The sequence below is a fragment of the Pygocentrus nattereri genome, chromosome 24, assembly GCF_015220715.1.
Source record: "Pygocentrus nattereri isolate fPygNat1 chromosome 24, fPygNat1.pri, whole genome shotgun sequence".
In the NCBI taxonomy this organism is placed as follows: domain Eukaryota; kingdom Metazoa; phylum Chordata; class Actinopteri; order Characiformes; family Serrasalmidae; genus Pygocentrus; species Pygocentrus nattereri.
The window spans coordinates 31,712,989-31,735,535 of record NC_051234.1 but is presented as its reverse complement, the minus strand read 5'-3'; the positions used below and the strand labels follow the sequence as shown (position 1 = coordinate 31,735,535).

The 22,547-nt window shown below is 44.4% G+C and overlaps 1 protein-coding gene across 8 annotated transcripts in view; it reads left to right on the top strand.

The window, feature by feature from the left end:
- Window positions 1-22,547, top strand: part of asap1b (ArfGAP with SH3 domain, ankyrin repeat and PH domain 1b) — a 146,494-nt gene that overhangs the window by 30,241 nt on the left and 93,706 nt on the right. For all 8 annotated transcript variants that reach the window (XM_017709225.2, XM_017709227.2, XM_017709223.2 and 5 more), the window contains exon 2: window positions 21,963-22,035. In XM_017709225.2, coding sequence (XP_017564714.1) covers window positions 21,963-22,035 — 73 coding nt within the window. The remainder of the gene's footprint in view (window positions 1-21,962; window positions 22,036-22,547) is intronic.

The following is a 22,547-nucleotide window of genomic DNA, read 5'->3' as shown; positions in this document are numbered from 1 at the left end:
TTTCACTCTCTACCCTTCTCTTCCTCCCTTTATGCCTCTGTTCCTTTTTTCACCATCCATCCCTCTCTTTCTCTCTCCGCCCTCCTTTCTTTGTCCGTTGTCTTTCAGTCATCCCTCTCTTGTTCTTTCACTACCCCTGTTTTTTTCTCTCTCCCCAATCCTCTCTTTCTCTCTGTGTACCTTTTCTCTTTTTCTTTCACCATCCACCCCTCTTTCTCTTGCTGTATGTGTTCTCTATGTTCTATTCTTGTCTTTTTCCAGCTCTTTTACTCTCTGTTCTTTTCTTTATAACCCGCCTTGGGTTTTTGGCACTGGGGCGTTTTCACTGATGGTGCTGTGCTCGTCTATTTCCAGCCTCTTAGCTAACACGACTGCAGTTTTGGCCACAGGGACAGATATAAAACGCTGAATTATTGATAAGTGCGAGGGCTTTATTGTGTTATTTTCTGGATCGCTACATCCAGTCGTACAGCCGACTTACAGACAGTCTCCGATTCCCTGCTGTGACCTTTTCCGTGGTCTATTTACTGCTGTTGTACAAATTCCTTCAGCCGGGGATGGAGCGATTTATCGGGAGGCGCACGAGTGTACCACAAATACACACACTCACCATCCACTTTATTAGGTACACCTTGCTAGTAAAAGGCTGGACCCCCTTTTGCCTTCAGAACTGCCTTAATTCTTCATGTCACACTTTCAACAAGGTGTTGGAAACGTTCCTCAGAGATTCTGGTTGGTTATTTGAGTTCCTGCTGTCTTTCTATCATCTGGAACCAGTCTGTCCATTCTCCTCTGACCTCTCACATCAACAAGGCATTTTCGTCCACACAACTGACCGCTCACTGGACATTTCCTCTTTCTCGGACCGTTCTCTGTGAACCCTAGAGATGGTTGTGTGTGAAAATCCCAGCAGATCAGCAGCTTCTGAAATACTCAGACCAGCCCGTCTGGCACCAACAACCACGTCACGTTCAAAGCCCCTTAAATTCCCCTTTCTTCCCCGTTCTGATGCTCGGTCTGCACTTCAGCAAGTCGTCTTGACCACCTCTACAGGCCTCAATACAGTGAGTTGTGGCCGTGTGATTGGCTGATTAGCTATTTGTGTTAACAAGCAACTGTACCTAATAAAGTGGCCGATGAGTGTGCTCATTATTTCAGATGCATCCATTTGTGTCGCGCGACTTGCATGATAAAAACCGTTGTGACTGCGCTGAGTCCAGGAGAATCGTGCATCATGTGGGAGCGCCATGACTCATAAAACCGTCCTGACTCCCTAAATTCCCCATAGGTGGTGAATCGGCATGATTCACTTGTTTATAGAGACCACCTTGACCCCCTTGATGTGTAAACAGTAAGTGGAACACAGAGGGAAGCGCGTGGCCTGGTGAATCAGGCTGGTCAGAAATAGCCCTGTCACAGATCATCCCTCGCAAACAAGCTCTCGTCCTCTTCCTCTTCTTCTTCCTCTCCGGTTCTGCCGCCCCGATGCCGTCTCCAAAGAGCCGTCGGCTGTGGAAACGGCAGGGAAAAGGTCAGGGGACGTGCTGCACATGCTCAGTTGAGTATTTCAGAGAGAGCGAGAGAGACAGAGTTTCTGTATTAACAGGGATTCAAGCAGATCCAGATCAGTGTCAAACACAAGGCCCGCAAAACGATTTCAACTTCATATGCCGGTCAGGCATCACATTCTGACCACCTCCTCGTTTCTACACTCACTGTCCACTTTATCAGCTCCACTGACTGTAGAGCTGCACTCTGTAGTTCTACAGTTACAGACTGTAGTCCATCTGTTTCTCTGATACTCTGTTACCCTGTTCTTCAGTGGTCAGGACCCCCATGGACCCTCACAGAGCAGGTACTGTTTGGGTGGTGGATCATTCTCAGCACTGCAGTAACACTGAGGTGGTGGGGGTGTGTTAGTGTGTGTTGTGCTGGTCTGAGTGGATCAGACACAGCAGTGCTGCTGGAGTTTTTAAACACTGTCCACTCACTGTCCACTCTATTAGACACTCCTACCTTATTGGTCCACCTTGTAGATGTAAAGTCAGAGACGACAGCTCATCTGCTGCTGCACAGTTTGTGTTGGTCATCCTCTAGTCCTTCATCAGTGGTCACAGGACGCTGCCCACAGGACGCCGCCCACAGGACGCTGCCCACAGGACGCTGCCCACAGGACGCTGTTGGCTGGATATTTTTGGTTGGTGGGCTGTTCTCAGTCCAGCAGCGACACTGAGGTGTTTAAAAACTCCAGAATTGTGAGTAATAATGAATTGTCTTCATACGGTGCACACAACAGTGATTTGCATACCACTAACTCCCCCTGCTGGAGAAACTTCAGCCTGCCTAAGAGGTGTGAGTGAGTGAATGAGTTCTGAATCCATATCCATGTGCTATACATATTTAAAAAACACAAGTTGTTGTCTGTCGTTCTGTCGTGTCAGGTTTGCGCGATCCTAGACGCTACCTTCCTCCGTTTTTCTGCTTTTTATTATTTTCCCTGAATGAAAGCGCTCAAGCAGCACTTTTTGCCCACAGCAGTGCTTTCCCTGCCATCGCGAAACTTGAAAAGGGAAGTCGCGCGATACGTCAAAGCAGTCACGTTACAAAACATACCAGGTCTCACGACCACAGAGCAGATGGCCTCCACACGCACGGCGGGTCGCGCCAGAGCCAGGCCTCCACGCCGCCGATTTCAGGGGGCTCCCGGGCGCAAATCAGCTCTCACACTTCACCAAATGCACTGACAAGAGCTTGTGGTCCTGGGTGTGGAAACAGATCCAGTGTCCTAAGAAACCATGTGTTCATATTAAAACACTGCATCTCATGATACGGGAGCCCTAACAGGCAGGCGGGAAAACTGGGCAGACAAATTATGTAAAAAATAAAACAATAGAACAAAAACATGTTTGTTGGGTTTTTATTGCATCGTTTGGTAATACCATTTTATGATTAAGGCATATTGAAGTAAAAATCACCCAAAATTTCTTTGAAGTTACTGAAACGTTACTTTTCCTTGTGCTATAAGGTCGACCGTACAGGTAGGGGTGGGCGATACATCACGACGATCTTTGTTATTGTGATGCAGGTATTCATTGGTTGGTTCTGTTTGTTTTTATTGCAGTACAGTACGGACAGTGAGGAGTAAAAGGTTTTACTGCAAGTGTAAAAATGAGTGTAGCAGTTAGATGAACATGCAGAGAGAGCAGTGTGGGGATGTTTTAGGTGAGGCGGGGGGTTTCACTCCATGCTCTTGTTCGGCTTAGAGTCAGACAGATGTCGTGTGCTTTAGCCTGTCTGACGCACACACACACACACACACACACAAAGACGGACAAGTTGGTCATTGTGCCATTGTACAAACTGACCAAGGACTGGACAGTGTTATACTGTAGCTAAATATTGCTATTCAAACCAAGCTCACACACACACACACACACACACACACTCTCTCTCTCTCTCTCTCTCTCTCTCTCTCTCTCTCTCTCTCTCTCTCTCTCTCTCTCTCTCTTTCTTTCTTTCTTTATGAGCCCCCCCAACACACTCTCACACACACTCACACACACTCACACAGCAGGATCTGTCAACAAGGAAAGAGAGAGAGTGAAACGAGGACAGTAAATAATGAGGAGGGAGGTGGACAGTGTGGGAGTGTAAGAGGAGAGTATTGGACGAAGGATCGGGGGTCATGTTGCTACTCTTAATATCAGCTTAGTTGGGGAGGACCGTGTGTGTGTTGGGGTGTGTGTTGGGGTGTGTGTGGGGAGGTGGGGGTGGGGGGTGGGGGCTCATAATCCATCCCATCCGCTAATAGCACAGCGTGAGACATCAGGCATGCAGCAGTGCAGAGCGAACAGCTGTGTGTGTGTTTCCTCGTGCTCATTATTAAGACCCCCTCCGATCAGTTGAGGCTGACCACAGACAACAAAAACAAACATCGGCCGCTCTGTCCCGAGACGTGACCCGGTCTGACCGCTTCACCGGTTCAGATGATCTGGACAGAAGAGCGATGTTTTGAAAGGCGTGTGGTTTCAGGCTGTGGTCAGGGCTTGCAGGTCAAGAGCTTTAGCCTCAAAGTTTATCTTGAGCGCACTGTTGTCCTTGTCTGGTGGGCGAATGGCTTCTCATCATTAGCTGGTCGGATCGTTGCTGCGTCTGAAACATAACAAATCACTGCTGTGACAAAACCTCATGTTTTTGTCGTTTTTCAGATTTTGTCATAAGTTGAAAATGCCTGTTGTTCTTTATATTGTGTTTAAAGTTCAAGACGAATGGACCAAAACAAACGGCTCAAAATTACTTGAGAAAAATTCTGGTTCCATTGACTTACATTAAAAGTAAAGTAGGTTTTTTCCTTCTCCTGTAAAGTCGCCGTTTTGGAGGTAAAGATTTTGTTCTGACAGCAGTGAAATGCTGCCTTCACCTCCAGGTCCTGTTCGGATTGAAATAGAAAATAGTTGTACTTTGGGGCAGTCGTGGGCTGGAGGTCAGGGATCCGGCCTTGTGACCGGAAGGTCACCGGTTTGATCCCCAGGGCCGACAGTCCATGACTGAGGTGTCCTTGAGCAAGACACCTAACCCCCAACTGCTCCCCGGGCGCCGTGAATAGGGCTGCCCACCGCTCCGGGCAAGTGTGCTCATTGCCCCCTAGTGTGTGTGTGTTCACTAGTGTGTATGTGGTGTTTCACTTCACGGATGGGTTTAATGCGGTGAAATTGAAATTTGTTCAAAAATTGGTGAAATTTCCCCGTTTGTGGGATCAAAAAAGTATCACTTAATCTTAAACTTAAGTTCATCAAAATATAATAAGTCTTAATAAAGTAATAACTTGGCCGGTAATGTTTATATAGTGTCATAACTGACAAGGTAAAGATGTTTTTATTAATAATTTAATACTATATTACATTTTTGGAAATGTGTGTGGAGCTCGGCGTGCGTCTGCCCCGAGCTCAAGGAGGAGAAACACAGCAGCCACGACTTTAATGAAATTTTAGGTCTCTGGTTAACAGTAACCTGTCTAGTCTGGGCAAAATAATAGTGACATGAAATTGAGACTCAATAAATTATATTTATGATTGAAAAAAAATGTAAATCACTCCCATTTGACTGGAACACAACTAGAAAGCACCTGTTGTGGGAGGTGGTACTTTCCATTTTTCGCAATAATGTAACAAGATATCAAGTGTGGTCAACCTGAAGTGGAATTCAAGTGCCTTCCTCGAGCATCCATGTACCTGAGTCACGTTCGCTGTGGGGCTGAAAAGCTAGCATGTTTTGCTTGCTCGATGTGTGGGGGTGGGCTCACGCCAACCGTGGGCTCATTTAAGCCTGAAGCATGGAAACGTCCACTAATGTTAGGGCTGCTCTAACAATAGGGAGGAAAGAGAGCCATGGCAGTTAGCTTTAGGCTCAGTCTCTGTCAGCCTGCTGCTGGATTTAGTATCACGATAGACACGTTAGCTGCTGCCGCCGAGTGGCCCGAGGGCAGCGTGCATGGCCCAGAAGCCTCAGCTGCTCTCCTGAATGTGCTCTACTAAGTCTCATCTCCCGAAGAACACAGCTCATTTTGCCCTTGGAGACATGACATACTTGCAGGCCAGTTCATCAGAAGCTTCTTTTAATGCGTTTTATTTTAGAAAACGTAAGAATTATGTTGAATTATACAACAGTTAGTTCCGGCCACGCAAGCTGATTGGTTGTTCTAACCTGCTAGGTCAGCAGCTGTGATGGAAGAACATCTGAACCACCTGGAATCAGCCAGAAATGAACCCAACACCATTCGCCAAACTAAACGGGCTGTAAGAAGCTTTACAGACCGGCTGGAACAAAACAACATTAATACTGATCTGGACAAACTGACCAAACTGAGCTGAACCTGATATTGGGTCAGTTTTACGGCTCAGTCTGATTTGGTCCGACTCTGAAGATCAGACACGTCTGGCGAATGGTGTTGGGTTCATTTCTGGCTGATTCCAGGTTGTTCAGCTGTTCTTCTGTCACAGCTGCCGACTGAAAAGCTGCTCAGTGGAGACGACAGTTTGGGAATTTAGTGTCGTCTCGTCTTCAGAGTCGGAACAAATCGGCTGTCGGTCAGATGTGGTCTTAACAGCGTCCGTTTTCTGTTTGTGGTAAAGTAAGAAGTAAAAATGTTCAGATGTCTTGAGCGCCTCCTACAGCTGCCAGAGTCGTCGCTTAGCAACGGCAACAGTGATGCAGTGTTTGTGGAAAAACCCGTGATTTTATGGCGAAATAACAGCAAAAACCAATCAGCTTGCGTGACCGGAACTAACTGTTGTATAAAAAGGACATATAGGATGTCTAGAAAAAGTGCTCTGCTGTATACGTGTGTGTGTGTGTGTGTGTGTGCGCATGTGTGTGTTTGTGCATGTGTGTTCTTGCATGTTTTGAGTGCACCTGGGAATGTAGGTCATGATGGCTGTGGCTGCAGGGAGAGGCTATAGGCAGCGTACAGTCAGTCAAACTGTAGACTTGAGCAGTAAGCACAGCTTATATACAGTCTGGACCTGCAGTGTGTGATTTCTTTTACTACCTTTCATATTATTCTGACCCTGCTGCTTCCCGTTATGTAGATCAGAGGTCACTAATAGGTGGACCGCGGTCCGAGTCCAGAACCCAAACTCTGTCCTGTGTGGACCAGGATCTGTAACCGATAAACTGTGGAGAATTATTTAGTTTCGACGGGGTGGTCCTGTTTCAATCAGCACAGCTTTTCTAGTCATTACGGTAGCTTTAGCAGCCGGAGACTCACAGACCAATCACAAGCGCTGTAAATATCACACATAACGCTACTCAGCCAATCAGATCTGTGCATTACGATGAGCTCTGAGACTCGAGTGAGTGACGCCACACAGGGGAGGGACGAGGAGAGAAACAGCAGTCAGAGAAGAAAGTGAGTCAGAGGGAAGTTATTCCACATGACGTGATCTAAAAAGAGAAAACTGACAGTAAATGTTGTTGAAATCTGACCGAACTGGACTTTATTTGATCTGATGTTCAGTAAATGTTGCTGAAATCTGACCGAACTGGACTTTATTTGATCTGATGTTCAGTAAATGTTGGTGAAATCTGACCGAACTGGACTTTATTTGATCTGATGTTCAGTAAATGTTGTTGAAATCTGACCGAACTGGACTTTATTTGATCTGATGTTCAGTAAATGTTGTTGAAATCTGACCGAACTGGACTTTATTTGATCTGATGTTCAGTAAATGTTGTTGAAATCTGACCGAACTGGACTTTATTTGATCTGATGTTCAGTAAATGTTGTTGAAATCTGACCGAACTGGACTTTATTTGATCTGATGTTCAGTAAATGTTGGTGAAATCTGACCGAACTGGACTTTATTTGATCTGATGTTCAGTAAATGTTGGTGAAATCTGACCGAACTGGACTTTATTTGATCTGATGTTCAGTAAATGTTGGTGAAATCTGACCGAACTGGACTTTATTTGATCTGATGTTCAGTAAATGTTGTTGAAATCTGACCAAACTGGACTTTATTTGATCTGATGTTCAGTAAATGTTGGTGAAATCTGACCGAACTGGACTTTATTTGATCTGATGTTCAGTAAATGTTGGTGAAATCTGACCGAACTGGACTTTATTTGATCTGATGTTCAGTAAATGTTGGTGAAATCTGACCGAACTGGACTTTATTTGATCTGATGTTCAGTAAATGTTGGTGAAATCTGACCAAACTGGACTTTATTTGATCTGATGTTCAGTAAATGTTGGTGAAATCTGACCAAACTGGACTTTATTTGATCTGATGTTCAGTAAATGTTGGTGAAATCTGACCGAACTGGACTTTATTTGATCTGATGTTCAGTAAATGTTGGTGAAATCTAATGAACTGCTTGTAAATGAATTTGACTAATCAGAAGCAGCAGTAAAATCACAACCACAATCAAGTGGCAGGCTGTTGTGTTGTTTAACTTATATGTTGTGTTAAGTCAGAGGAAGTATGTACGCTGGCCTTCTTAGCCCAAAACACGCCCATATCTCAGTATATGTAGAAAACAATCCCAATTAAAATCGCTCAGAGAAATCGCAATTATATAGTTTTCCAAAATCGTGTTGTTTATAGTCATGTTTGGAAAATGTTTCATTGCTTTGACATATTTAAAGAAGTCGTCGACAAAAAATCATAATTTGCAGTACTGTGTGAAAGTCTTAGGCACATTTTCAAAATCTGTTCATTTGTGTAATTTGTGTTTATTTGCTGAGAAAAGTGTTAATATTTGAATAAACTAAATGTATAGAATATTAATTAATAATGGTTTATATAATTTGTGAATTTCCCCGCTGTGGGACTAATAAAGGATTATCTTATATAATATATCTATATATATCTATATCTATAATATATATAAGACGCTCATTTCTGCCGCTTGTATTTGCGATCTCATTCTTTTGGGCATCACTCACAGCTCATGACCCATAGGTGAGGGTCGGGATGTAGACTGACCGGACAACAGAGAGCTCTGCCCTATGGCTCAGCTCCCTCTTCGCCACAGTCCGGTACAGTGACCGCATTACTGCTGCTGCCTGTCCGTTGAGACGGTGATGGATTTGTAATGGTACGAAAGAGGCCGTCCACGAGTCTCAGGTAGAGCCAGATGTTACCGCAGCGTCTGCAAAAAAGCAGGCAAACGTGAGAGATTTTGACAATTGATTCTGAATCTGAAAACGTCCAATTACTCAAATCTACAGACTGCAGATTTTCTTTTAGTGAGTGGACATCCCCCACTTCAGTTATGACCAATTCATTGTGTATTGGGATATTTAAAAAGAACCTATCAGCGCTTTTGAATCTGAATATGACTCCAACCCTCTCACAACCCTTAACCATAAATTTATTTTCTTTCCTTTTGTTCTTGGCTTTCATCTGCTGGCCTAAGCATTCCTGGCGGAGAGGATTTGGCTGGAGTGGCTGAAAGACGCTTCCTTTTCAGCAGCGAATGTGAAAGCACTGTATGAATATACTGTGGAATGCTGTATGGCAGACGTCGCCCAGCGCTCAGCTAGAGAGGAAGAATGAGAGAGAGAGACAGTGAAGACATTCAGATTAGTGTAGAAGTTTCTATATGATACACAGATCAGATACCACTTCATCAGCTCCACTGACTGTATAGCTGCACTCTGTAGTTCTACAGTTACAGACTGTAGTCCATCTGTTTCTCTGATACTCTGTTACCCTGTTCTTCAGTGGTCAGGACCCCCATGGACCCTCACAGAGCAGGTACTGTTTGGGTGGTGGATCATTCTCAGCACTGCAGTGACACTGACGTGGTGGTGGTGTGTTAGTGTGTGTTGTGCTGGACTGAGTGGATCAGACACAGCAGTGCTGCTGGAGTCTTTAAACACCTCAGTGTTGCTGCTGGACTGAGAATAGTCCACCAACCAAAAATATCCAGCCAACAGCGTCCTGTGGGCGGCGTCCTGTGACCACTGATGAAGGACTAGAGGATGACCAACACAAACTGTGCAGCAGCAGATGAGCTGTCGTCTCTGACTTTACATCTACAAGGTGGACCGACGAGGTAGGAGTGTCTAATAGAGTGGACAGTGAGTGGAAACTACTGTGTCTGATCCAGTTGTACCAGCGCAACACACACTAACACACCACCAATTGAAATTGAAGTAACAGAAAGAGTCCATGGCTTAAATGATGCTTTTCTCAGGTGGAAGTTTTGATCTTCTCAACCTGAGTTGTGATTTCTGCTCTCTCTGAGGAAACCGAGGCAGGTCTTCTCAGGATTTGGTCGACGCCCTGGCTGTTTCTGCAGTTTAAAGATGTGACTGGAGTCTGAGAGCGGCTGGATTAGAATAGGGCTGGATTTAGTGTTTACGCTCGAACTCCCTGTCGGGTGCGATGTTCTGTCATGTTCTCTGGCTCCATCATTCATGCCTCTGCTGAAGCTTCAGAAAGCGCTGACAGGATGTTGGTTTTGTGGTTTTCTTTAGCTTTAGAACAATGTGTTAACCCTTTGTGGAGCAGCAGCAGCTGATAGGCTGTGTGCTGAGTTGCTTGAATGTGAGGAAAATCACAATGTAGTTCTGAGAGTCTTTAAAATGAAGTTGCAGAGAGTTTTAACCTGTTGGCAGCTTTACCTGCGGTTCTGTTAGAGGAAAGAAACGCCTGTTATTTTTAAGAATCCACAAGATTTAACATGGACCTTTTCTTGCCTGGTTAGTCAAGTGGACTGAAAATACACTGTCCTAAGCAGATTTCATAAAGTCCTGATTAAAGTATAAATATATCTTTTAAATATAAACGAGCACAAATACCCAGATCTCTTGTAGTGTTTTAATTTATTCTTAAAATAAGGTTTTGCTGTGTTCTGCATGTCCAGCAGTCTGTCGGTCGGTCTGTCTGTCTATCATTATACAAACAGTTCCCTGTAGAAACCGTGGAATGGTTTGAACACATCTGCATTACCCTTTTCAAAATCGTTCTATAAAGAACCATCTACAACACGTTCATCAGTCTGAAGAACCATCTACAACACTTTCTCCATCAGTCTGAAGAACCCTCTATAACATGTTCTTCATCAGTCTGAAGAACCATCTACAACACTTTCTCCATCAGTCTGAAGAACCGTCTGCAACACTTTCATCAGTCTGAAGAACCATCTACAAAACTTTCATCAGTCTGAACAACCATCTATAACACGTTCTTCATCAGTCTGAAAAACAGTCTGCAACACTTTCTCCGTCAGTCTGAAGAACCGTCTGCAACACTTTCATCAGTCTGAAGCACCCTCCATAACATGTTCTTCATCAGTCTGAAAAAGCATCTACAACACTTTCTCCATCAGTCTGAAGAACCATCTACAACACTTCAGTTCATCTCCATCTCCACTTCATCTCCATCAGTCTGAAAAACCATCTACAACACGTTCTCCGTAAGTCTGAAGAACCATCTACAACACGTTCTTCATCAGTCTGAAGAACCATCTACAACACTTTCTCCATCAGTCTGAAAAACCATCTACAACACGTTCTCCGTAAGTCTGAAGAACCATCTACAACACGTTCTCCATCAGTCTGAAGAACCATCTACAACACTTTCTCCATCTGAAGAACCATTTCATGATGCAGACTATATTATGTTCTGTTTTTTCTCTGGGCCGAAAACGGAAAGTGCCACTTTTGACCGTGTTTGGCTGAGATGTTACGGTGGGCAGAAGTCTGAAGCACGTTATGGCTGAACTTTAGCTTGACCAATTCAGACTGCTCACTGCTGCTGCCCCGACTTTCAGTCTATATTGAACTCTGACTATTTTTAAAAGTTTTACAGCCACTTACAAAGTTATTGTGTAATGTCTGGCCTGTTGGTCAGGGCTGGTTAACCAAAGTATTCAAACAGCTGACCTTGTTTCCCTGCGAAGAAACTTGGCGTCCTCATGAAACCTATTAAAAGGTCTGTCCACGTTAACTGTGACGAATGTGCAGATGCACAAAAAAACGAGGGGATACTTTCAAAAGTAAAGCGATGAGAGTCTCTCAGTGTCCTGTTGTGTAGTAGATGACCTGTTTTATCAGGCCTCCCTGACCCTATAAAATATAAATACTTGCTTTGGAGCAAGAACCGCTTCTGAAGGGCTGTTTTTGTAAGTGATGTGTGAGCTTGAAGAGCCTTTTTAAAATGTAGTAAACCAGCGTTTTTATACTAACGCTGTTTTTATACTAACGCTGTTTTTATATTAACACTATTTATATATTAATGCTGGAGGATGGATTCCCCTTTTAAGTCTTGGTTCCTCAGTTCCTGTCGCCATTGTCGACGGTCATGGAGGCTTGGACCTGGATTTTTCTGTAAAGCATCTTAAGCAGTAGATCCTGAGAGGGAGTGTGTTATCACTAAATACCATCCTGGCTGTGGTTTGGTGTCTGTAGATCATCCCAGCCGTGATGTTATTGGTGATAACTCCCTCCTCGAGTGTCTCTACTGCTTTAATACAGCAGTTAAATAAATACAGTAAGAAATGACTAAACGCCGTGAACGCGGCGTTTAATATGTTTTAATGTTCAGTTCCTTCCTCCTAATTAGAGCTCCTTAACGAGCAGCTCGTTGCTACGTCAGAGTAACGAGCTCCGCCCACTCGCTGCTCAGCCGGCAGTTTGTTCTCCAGCTCCTTACACTAAATTCCCAAACTGTCGTCACCACTGAGCAGCTTTTCAGTTTTTACTGGGTCAGTTTTACGGCTCAGTCTGATTTGGTCCGACTCTGAAGATCAGACACGTCTGGCGAACGTCTGCAGGGGTATTTTCCTGCACCTCAAGTTCGGTATTCTAATGATTTAGCAATGCCACTTGTACTCGATGCCACGTTTTCCCTACCGATACCAGCACTGAGTAGTTCGGGGCGAAATGGCCTCAAATCGATGTCACCATTGATTGAATGTTTTACCTCGATTACGATTAATGAACTATTGTGTTTGTTTTCCCCCTCATAGTTCACTGACAAGGTTCGTACTGTAAATATATCCATCCACCCATTTTCTAAGCCTCTTCTCCGTCAGGGTCGCGGGGGGGTGCTGGAGCCTATCCCAGCAGTCATCAGGCGGAAGGCTGGATACACCCTGGACAGGTCGCCAGTCCATCACAGGGCAGACAGACAGACACAGACAGTCACTCACACCCAGGGGCAATTTAGCACGTCCAATTGGCCTGACTGCATGTCTTTGGACTGTGGGAGGAAACCGGAGAACCCAGAGGAACCCCATGCAGACACGGGGAGAACATGCAGACTCCACACAGAGAGGACCCCGGTCACCCGGCCGGGGAATCGAACCCAGACCCTCCTCGCTGTGAGGCGACAGCGCTACCCACCACGCCACCGTGCCGCCCGGTGTCCATTTAGGTCACATTTTGAACAGCCAAACAAAAAAAATCAGATTTGAGCCACTTTTACCTGCTGCGTGAACGTAGCCTTAGCTTCCGTGTCTCGGACTGGACGTGGCGGAGTCACGTGATGACGGACGTTTTGAAGGGGATAGAACATGAACACACAGAGTCGGGAAAGGATTAGCAGATAATCATCAAAATAACCGACATGGGCCAGATTACGTCGGTTAGAGGCTCTGAATGCCGATTTCGATTACTTTTCGATCAATCGCCCAGTCCTAGTACTGAGTACCAAGTACTGAGTACTAACTCTGTCTTACCTAACTAGCCTAGTAATCCTGATGTCTCTGCAGTTACAGTTTTTATATTTAGTTTAAAAGCTGTATTTTGTCACTAATACCCCCCGAATGGGCTGAATACTTGGTGAATTAAACGCCGTTCGTTCTTAAAAAACCCATTTTTAAAGTTACTTTTATGTAACTAGTAATAAGAGCCACCTTTAACAACCAAATTAAATGTAGATATATTTTATATAAGGATGTTTTATTATGCAAAATAGTTAAAGACAGGATTGAATATTATATAGATACCACTGGTGAGGATATGCAAGCAAGCAGCTTCCTCAAATCATTTTGTATTAATCTCATGTTGTATTAGTGCCACCTTCATTTGTACTTAACGGCAGATTTGACTGGAAATTGAATAAAACAAAAGGCTGTTTCCTGATTTTTGTACAGTAATTGTACATCCTGTCATTACTAATACTGAATGGAAGTCATTTGAATAATGCTAATCGGTGACTATTCACCTTCATTCATTATTAGCAACATTAGCATTACTTGACTGAACCAGTGCGTTGATTGTTTTCTAGTCTGCACATTTTCGTGTTGTATTCTGAAGCTGTGTCTGCCGAGTGATGGACAGGTAGTGGGTCTGAATCAGCGCCTGTCAGTCTGCCGCCCTCAGAACCGAGGAGTTCTAGAGTGCGGAGGAGTTTAGAGAGACGGCGCACCGACGCTGCTTTTCACCTTGTGAGAAACAAGCCATGAGGACCAATTAAACATCTGAGCTACAGAATGTGGAAGTTGGAGGACTGTAATTTTCTCCTGGCAATTAGGAAGATTTGGCTTAATTGCACCCAATAGAATCAGCCTAATGGCTTCTGGACTGATCAGGAATATCGTTCAGACTGCTCTTTGAGTGAAGCCTGATACACAGCAGCCAATCACAACTGAAGTCATTTTCATACTGATATAGATGTTCGGAATAAGACTCTTATTCTGAGGTGGTGGTGGTGGGTTAGTGTGTGTTGTGCAGGTACGAGTGGATCAGACACAGCAGTGCTGCTGGAGGTTTTAAACACTCTGTCCACTCACTGTCCACTCTATTAGACACTCCTACCTTGTCGGTCCACCTTGTAGATGTAAAGTCAGAGACGACAGCTCATCTGCTGCTGCACAGTTTGTGTTGGTCATCCTCTAGTCCTTCATCAGTGGTCACAGGGCGCTGCCCACAGGACGCTGCTGGCTGGATATTTTTGGTTGGTGGACTATTCTCAGTCCAGCAGCGACACTGAGGTGTTTAAAACCTCTAGCAGCACTGCTGTGTCTGATCCACTCAGACCAGCACAACACACACTAACACACCACCACCACGTCAGTGTTACTGCAGTGCTGAGAATGATCCACCGCCCAAATAGTACCTGCTCTGTGAGGGTCCATGGGGGTCCTGACCACTGAAGAACAGGGTAACAGAGTATCAGAGAAACAGATGGACTACAGTCTGTAACTGTAGAACTACAGAGAGCAGCTATACGGTCAGTGGAGCTGATAAAGTGGACAGTGAGTATAGAAACGAGGAGGTGGTCGTGATGTTATGCTGGTGCAGCGCACACATACAGAGACGCGAACACAGCTTGCTCTTAGCTGCCCTGTCATTACGCTGCAGGGATGGTATGCAGCTGATTCTTCATAAAAATTGAAACTATGCTGTCCACGCCCGTCTCGGTGAACACAGCGCCCAGGATTTGGTGACGCTCTTTGCTTCAAAGAGTTCTCTGTTTGATGTACAGAGCTGCTAGTTCACCCTCCAGTCGGCTTAAGATGAGGCACAGCGTTTCAGAGTCCGTCAAATGTACGTTCATGATCCTTGATTGTTCTGTTGTAGATTATAGCTTCACTGTGTGCTGTGTGTGTGTGCATGTATATCTACGGTATGTGGTGTAACTAAATCCCTCGTTCAGCTGTTGCAGATGTATGGGTGCGGTGGACTGTGAGGACTGTGAGGTCAGCGAAAAAAAAACCCTATATTGCAGTTTTACATCTTACTTCTGCTAATCTTGGTTTGTCTTTTCAGTCTGTCCACGCTGGCACTACTTTACTGGCCTTGTAATTTTGGGGTGGGCAGTATTTATTTTATTAAAAATTGCGCATCCGTTTAAGCATTTGGCCGTGTTGCTGTCCGTAGCCAGGAGTCTGAGAGAGCACAATTGGCCTCGCTGTCTCTGGGTGGTTATTTACTTCAAAACAATGGGATCTAACTGCTCACCATGTGGCCATGAGGGACAGGGATGCAGCCTCTAAAATGCTCTAAAATGCAGGGGCGTGGCTAACACCAGGCCCCGCCCACAGACTAAAAGATTCTGTGCTGCAATAGTGACACAAAAACGCAGGACTTGCGCTGCACAACTAAAGCTCTTCACTTTAAAATCGAAGGTTAGGGTTTGGGACAGACTCTCAATAGAAAATACGCTATAAATGATGACTGGGTATATATTTAGCTTATATTTAATACTAAACATAATAATAATAATAATAATAATAATAATAATAATAATAATATGACTGCTTGGAATACGATTTATGAAATCACTAATTGTTGGTGTATAATAATAATAATGATAATAATTATGATTATTATTAGTAGTATGTGTAAAAGTAGAGGAGGCAGTGGATAGGGCAAGATGGAAGCAGATGATCCGCTGTGGCGACCCCTAAAGGGAGCAGCTGGAAGAAGAAGAAGAAGAAGAAGAAGAGTAGTAGTGGTAGAGTAATGGTAGTAGTGTAGTAGTAATAATATTAGTAGAGCTGTAGTAGTGGTGGTAGTAGAGTAGTAATAGTAATATTAGTAGAGCTGTAGTAGTGGTGGTAGTAGAGTAGTAATAGTAATATTAGTAGAGCTGTAGTAGTGGTAGTAGTAGTAGACGAGAGGCGGTAGTAGTAGTGTTGGTGGTGGTGGTGGTGGTGGTGGTGGTGGTAGTAGTAATAGTGGTGGTAGTAGTAGTAGTAGTGGTGGTGGTGGTAGTGGTGGTGGTAGTAATAGTGGTGGTAGTAGTGGTGGTGGTAGTAGTGGTGGTGGTGGTGGTGGTAATAGTAATATTAGTAGAGGTGTAGTAGTGGTAGTAGTGGTGGTGGTAGTAGTAGTAATAGTGGTGGTGGTAGTAGTAGTAGTAGTAATAGTAGTAGTGGTGGTGGTGGTGGTGGTGGTGGTAGTAATAGTGGTGGTAGTAATAGTAGTGGTGGTGGTGGTGGTGGTGGTAATAGTAGTAGTAGTGGTGGTGGTAATAGTAATATTAGTAGAGGTGTAGTAGTGGTAGTAGTGGTGGTGGTGGTGGTGGTAATAGTAGTGGTAGTGGTGGTGGTAATAGTAATATTAGTAGAGGTGTGGTAGTAGTGGTGGTGGTGGTGGTGGTAATAGTAGTGGTAGTGGTGGTGGTAATAGTAATATTAGTAGAGGTGTAGTAGTGGTGGTGGTGGTGGTGGTGGTAATAGTAGTGGTAGTGGTGGTGGTAATAGTAATATTAGTAGAGGTGTAGTAGTGGTAGTAGTAGTGGTGGTGGTGGTGGTGGTGGTAATAGTAGTGGTAGTGGTGGTGGTAATAGTAATATTAGTAGAGGTGTAGTAGTGGTAGTAGTAGTGGTGGTGGTGGTGGTGGTAATAGTAGTGGTAGTGGTGGTGGTAATAGTAATATTAGTAGAGGTGTAGTAGTGGTAGTAGTGGTGGTGGTAGTAGTAGTAATAGTGGTGGTGGTAGTAGTAGTAGTAGTAATAGTAGTAGTGGTGGTGGTGGTGGTGGTGGTAATAGTAGTAGTAGTGGTGGTGGTAATAGTAATATTAGTAGAGGTGTAGTAGTGGTAGTAGTAGTGGTGGTGGTGGTGGTGGTAATAGTAGTGGTAGTGGTGGTAATAGTAATATTAGTAGAGGTGTGGTAGTGGTGGTGGTGGTGGTGGTGGTAATAGTAGTGGTAGTGGTGGTGGTAATAGTAATATTAGTAGAGGTGTAGTAGTGGTAGTAGTAGTGGTGGTGGTGGTGGTGGTGGTAATAGTAGTGGTAGTGCTGGTGGTAATAGTAATATTAGTAGAGGTGTAGTAGTGGTAGTAGTAGTGGTGGTGGTGGTGGTGGTAATAGTAGTGGTAGTGGTGGTGGTAATAGTAATATTAGTAGAGGTGTAGTAGTGGTAGTAGTAGTGGTGGTGGTGGTGGTGGTGGTAATAGTAGTGGTAGTGGTGGTGGTAATAGTAATATTAGTAGAGGTGTAGTAGTGGTAGTAGTAGTGGTGGTGGTGGTGGTGGTGGTAATAGTAGTGGTAGTGGTGGTGGTAATAGTAATATTAGTAGAGGTGTAGTAGTGGTAGTAGTAGTGGTGGTGGTGGTGGTAATAGTAGTGGTAGTGGTGGTGGTAATAGTAATATTAGTAGAGGTGTAGTAGTGGTAGTAGTGGTGGTGGTGGTGGTGGTGGTGGTAATAGTAGTGGTAGTGGTGGTGGTAATAGTAATATTAGTAGAGGTGTAGTAGTGGTAGTAGTAGTGGTGGTGGTGGTGGTGGTAATAGTAATATTAGTAGAGGTGTAGTAGTGGTAGTAGTAGTAGTGGTGGTGGTGGTGGTGGTAATAGTAATATTAGTAGAGGTGTAGTAGTGGTAGTAGTAGTAGTGGTGGTGGTGGTGGTGGTGGTAATAGTAGTGGTAGTGGTGGTGGTAATAGTAATATTAGTAGAGGTGTAGTAGTGGTAGTAGTAGTGGTGGTGGTGGTAATAGTAATATTAGTAGAGGTGTAGTAGTGGTAGTAGTAGTAGTGGTGGTGGTGGTGGTGGTGGTAATAGTAGTGGTAGTGGTGGTGGTAATAGTAATATTAGTAGAGGTGTAGTAGTGGTAGTAGTAGTGGTGGTGGTGGTAATAGTAATATTAGTAGAGGTGTAGTAGTGGTAGTAGTAGTGGTGGTGGTGGTGGTGGTGGTGGTAATAGTAGTGGTGGTAATTAGTGGTAGTATAATATTTTTATTTGTGGCACTAACAGGTCCATTTTGTCTGTTTCAACTTATTAAACCTCAGAAAAGCTAAATATGATGCACATCATGTATCGTGAAAATGTATTGAAGAGTCATGATGTAATATTTTTACCGCATCCCCCACCCTCAGTTATTTAGCCACTCAGAGACAGAAATTAGACGTGGTAATATTGAATTAAAATCGTTTTTTCCCGTTACATCGCCGTCATGAAGCATCACATCGCCACACCACCACACGAACATGACGCTGAAATGAGTTGCTCTCAGTCTCCTGTAGACGTAAAGAAGGGAGAGGCGAACTGAGCTGCTGGCTTGCAAGTTTCCATGTGTTGATAACTTCCTTTTCTGTGACAATCCAGAGGAAGTGGCAGTGCGTTTGAAGACCAACAGCCTGAAGACCAAATACAGTGTACACAGTATACACACTTCTCCGTAAAGGGGGACTCCACCACCGTCTGCTGAATCGAGTCCTAAAGATGAAAGGCACGGTTTTAGAGCAGCTTCACAGCGTAATGTGCCTATAAATGCCGTTTGTGTGCGTTATAATACCTCAATTACTGTCCGTAGGCAGACTTCGGCCGTCTCGCCATTGGAGTCACTGGTGTTACTGACCGTCATCGGTGTTCCACTTAAAGGAAACACCAGAGAAAATGCATTTAACTAAACGGCTGCTACAGAACATCAAACCACACGCTGTCCATCAGGGAACGTCCACTAAAATATGGAATTTAATCCATTTGTGTTTGTTTTTTCACAGTGACCTCAGAATAAATTCGGTCACACCGGTGACGTCAGCTAGAAGCTTCGTATGAGATCATGAGCTGAATGAGAAGATCTCTGAGAACTGAGAGACACAGTGGACTCACCATGAGCTTTTCTCCATAGATCCTCAGACAACAGGTCAAAGGAGGTCGAGTGACGTCATCGGCGTGACTTTTATTTCAGAATAAGAGTCGCAGTAACACCAGTGACACGACTCCTGAGGACTTTTATTATATATTTTATAATATTTATTTGTCAGTTGTTTTCTTTGTCATTTCATTTATGTATTTCGTAGTCATGTATAGATGATTGTAGTTTTCTTTTTCTTCAAAATATGGCCAACGACGAGCTTCTGCGGTGCTCGGAATTCTTTATGATTGATTTAAAAACCAGCCTTTCTAAATTGAGGCTCAAGAAGGTGCAACTGTTAAAATAAGATTGTTTTATGTTAAAATATGAATTATTGTAACCCTAAAATACTTTTCACGTGTAACATATCTGTAAACACTGGGGACGTTTCTGTAGAATGGCCCAGATATGTAGGGGGACGTTTCCAAGGGGCAAGATGACACTCAAAAGCAAGGGGTAGGGCTTAAAATAAGAAATGGGATTGGGCCTAAACTTCTCCTTTCTCGGCTCAAGGGGTTTCTGGTTTACAGGCAAGTGGGCCCACAGTATTTAACGATTCTAGACTTCAAACAGCTCCTCCAGAAGTTTCTAGTTCAAACGTCTAGACCCTGTAGAGAACATCAAAAACGTCGGCCGTCAGCAAGAGCACGTGGATCAGTGAGATTCTGATGTTGAGGAAGCTCCCGTAATAACTGAGCAGAGTCTTAATCACAGAGAGAGGGTTCCCCAGTGAGCGGAACGTCGGAGGAACCGCTTTTCTCAATGTGGGCCTGGGTTAGCATTAGCTGCTAAACCTTTGGGAGCAGGATCAAAGGTTGGGGTCTGCCATTGTACACGCCCCCTCTGGATTTGGAGCAGTTTCTCTAATTGGGAAAGTGCACGTAAAAACGTTCGGGGGGGGGCCGAAGGCTGGCTGTTAATTACATCGTGAAAGTTAATTAGCCCAGCTGCTCGGCACGGCCCGTTCTTTCTGAGCTGGACGTAATGTTTGACTTTTATGGCTCCCATTGTTCTTGGTTGAGGCTGTTAAAGACGGTTTCGTGATCCTAATTGGTGGGTCATAACTTTCTGTTACTTTGTTAGTTGTAGTAGTTTTGTAGCTCCAGTGCAGGACTATGGAAGCAAACTCCAGGTCAGCCGTAACGTTCTGACCACCTCCTTGTCCACCTTATCAGCTCCACTTACTGTATAGCTGCACTCTGTAGTTCCACAGTTACAGACTGTAGTCCATCTGTTTCTCTGATACTCTGTTACCCTGTTCTTCAGAGGTCAGGACCCCCATGGACCCTCACAGAGCAGGTACTGTTTGGGTGGTGGGTCATTCTCAGCATTGCAGTAACACTGATGTGGTGGTGGTGGTGTGTTAGTGTGTGTTGTGCTGGTCTGAGTGGATCAGACACAGCAGTGCTGCAGATCAAGGTTGAATTACACATTTCTATGACTGACTTGAATCATCATCATCTAAACCTGTGTCGGTGCTTTAATTAGCCCATGGGTCGGCAACACGAGGCTCTGTCACTGCCCTGTTGCGATTCCACAGCAGAATGTCTCGAAGGTATCAGTAAATTTTAGGTGGCAGTGAACTTAAGGTGGCAGTGTATTCAAGGTAACAGTAAATTTAAGGTGGCAATGTATTTAAGGTATCAGTAAATTAAAGATGGCAGTGGTTTTAAAGTATCGGTTTAAGGTAATGCTGTGTTTAATAGCATAACAACCACCTAGCAACACTTTAACAACAACCTGGGACACCATGGGAACCACCTAACAACTCCTTACCAACCAGCCCTAGACGCCATAGCAACTGCCTAGCAGCACTTTAGCAACCATCTACCACCATTTTAACATTTTAACATAATAAACTGGCTTTTTCCAACCAACTTTGTTCAAAAGCTTTCCCTTTTTAGTTATTATCTAAAATTTGACATTATTGATTCATAATTAGTACTTTCTCTTTTTTCTTTATCAATCTTAGTTTTATTTATTTATTTACTTTTAATATATATAGACGATATTTGTTGCTTTGCTTTGAAAATACAGTAAATTTGTCAGTAAAACAAACTGAACCGAACTACGAAGCACCATCAGTAGCATTGAGCAGTGTAGTATGTATATTAAGGCACTGCGGTTTTGAACACAGCCATGCTGATTTTGGGCAGTGCCACTTCTTGGCGGAGACTAATAAAATACCAGAGCGAATGCTAATTGGTCATTTGACGCCTACAGTCCAGTCCTGAAAAGACTCAGCTGGGCAAGTCGAGTCTAGATGGCCTCTGTTAGTCACTCTCAACACCCAGAATAGAACAGGACTAAAGGCAGAACAGAGGCTTGTTCAGATAGACGGTGAGTCACGAAGCGCATAATCACGCTGAAAGCCATTTACTTATTTAAACGGAGTTTTTTTGTGAAACAGCAATGCTGATTAGCCGTGCCCTGATTTGATTAGTGCAGCTCAGCTGTTCGCTTGATTGGCCCACGGTTTTGGATAATTAGCTGTGATTTGAATGGCGTTCGCTGTCCAGGCAACAGAGGCCGGAGTGATTACAGTAATTTTCGCTTCCTCAGATCATGATTTATAAGACCTGTTCTCTGCTGACCGCTTTACAGCAGTGCTGCACTTTCATTTATTGTTTTTCCATAAGTGTAATTGTGAAAAATGATGCTAGAACCAAGTTCGGATCGCTTGAAGCTCTGATTCATAGAGAAAACTGTTTTGCCAGAATTACAGCACTGGCTTTATTACACGCTCTCCGTGGTTCCCCTCTCGCTCCTCTGCCAGACGTTTAGCTGCGGAGCAGGTGCGGAGCTCTCGATTCAGTGTTTTCCTTTTTCCCTCTCTCCTCTCCTCTCTCTCTCTTTCTGTTTGAACGTGTCTTTTTTGTGTGTTTTCTAACTCTACACTCTCCCGTATTTCTGTCCTCAGGCCTTGGATCAGGACAGGACTTCACTGCAGAAGGTCAAGAAGTCGGTTAAAGCCATCTACAACTCTGGCCAAGGTAAATAAACACAGCCACACTCTCACAGTGTCTCTCTCTCACTATGTGTCTCTCTCTCTCACTATGTGTGTCTCTCTCCCTCACAGTGTCTCTCTCTCTCACTGTGTGTCTCTCTCCCTCACAGTGTCTTTTTCCCTCTCTCTCTGTCTCTCTCTCTGTCTCTCTCTCTCTCTCTCTCTCTCTCTCTCTCTCTCTCCCTTCCTACCTGCCTCTCCCTCCCTCTCCCTTCCTACCTGCCTCCCTCTCTCTCCCTCCCTTCCTACCTGCCTCCCTCCTTCCATCCCTCTGCCTCGCCCCCATCTCACTCTCCCTACCTCTACCTACCACCCTCTCCTTCCGCCCTCCCCCTCCCCTCTCTCTGTCTCTGTCTCTCTCTCTCTGTCTCTCTCTCTCTCTCTCTCTCTCTCTCTCTCTCTCCTATGTTATCTGAGCTCACTCAGTCTTAGTAGTGACTCCAGATAAAAGTTGAGACTCAGTGGACTCACAGTGGCCGTTCTGTCATGGTTTACGGA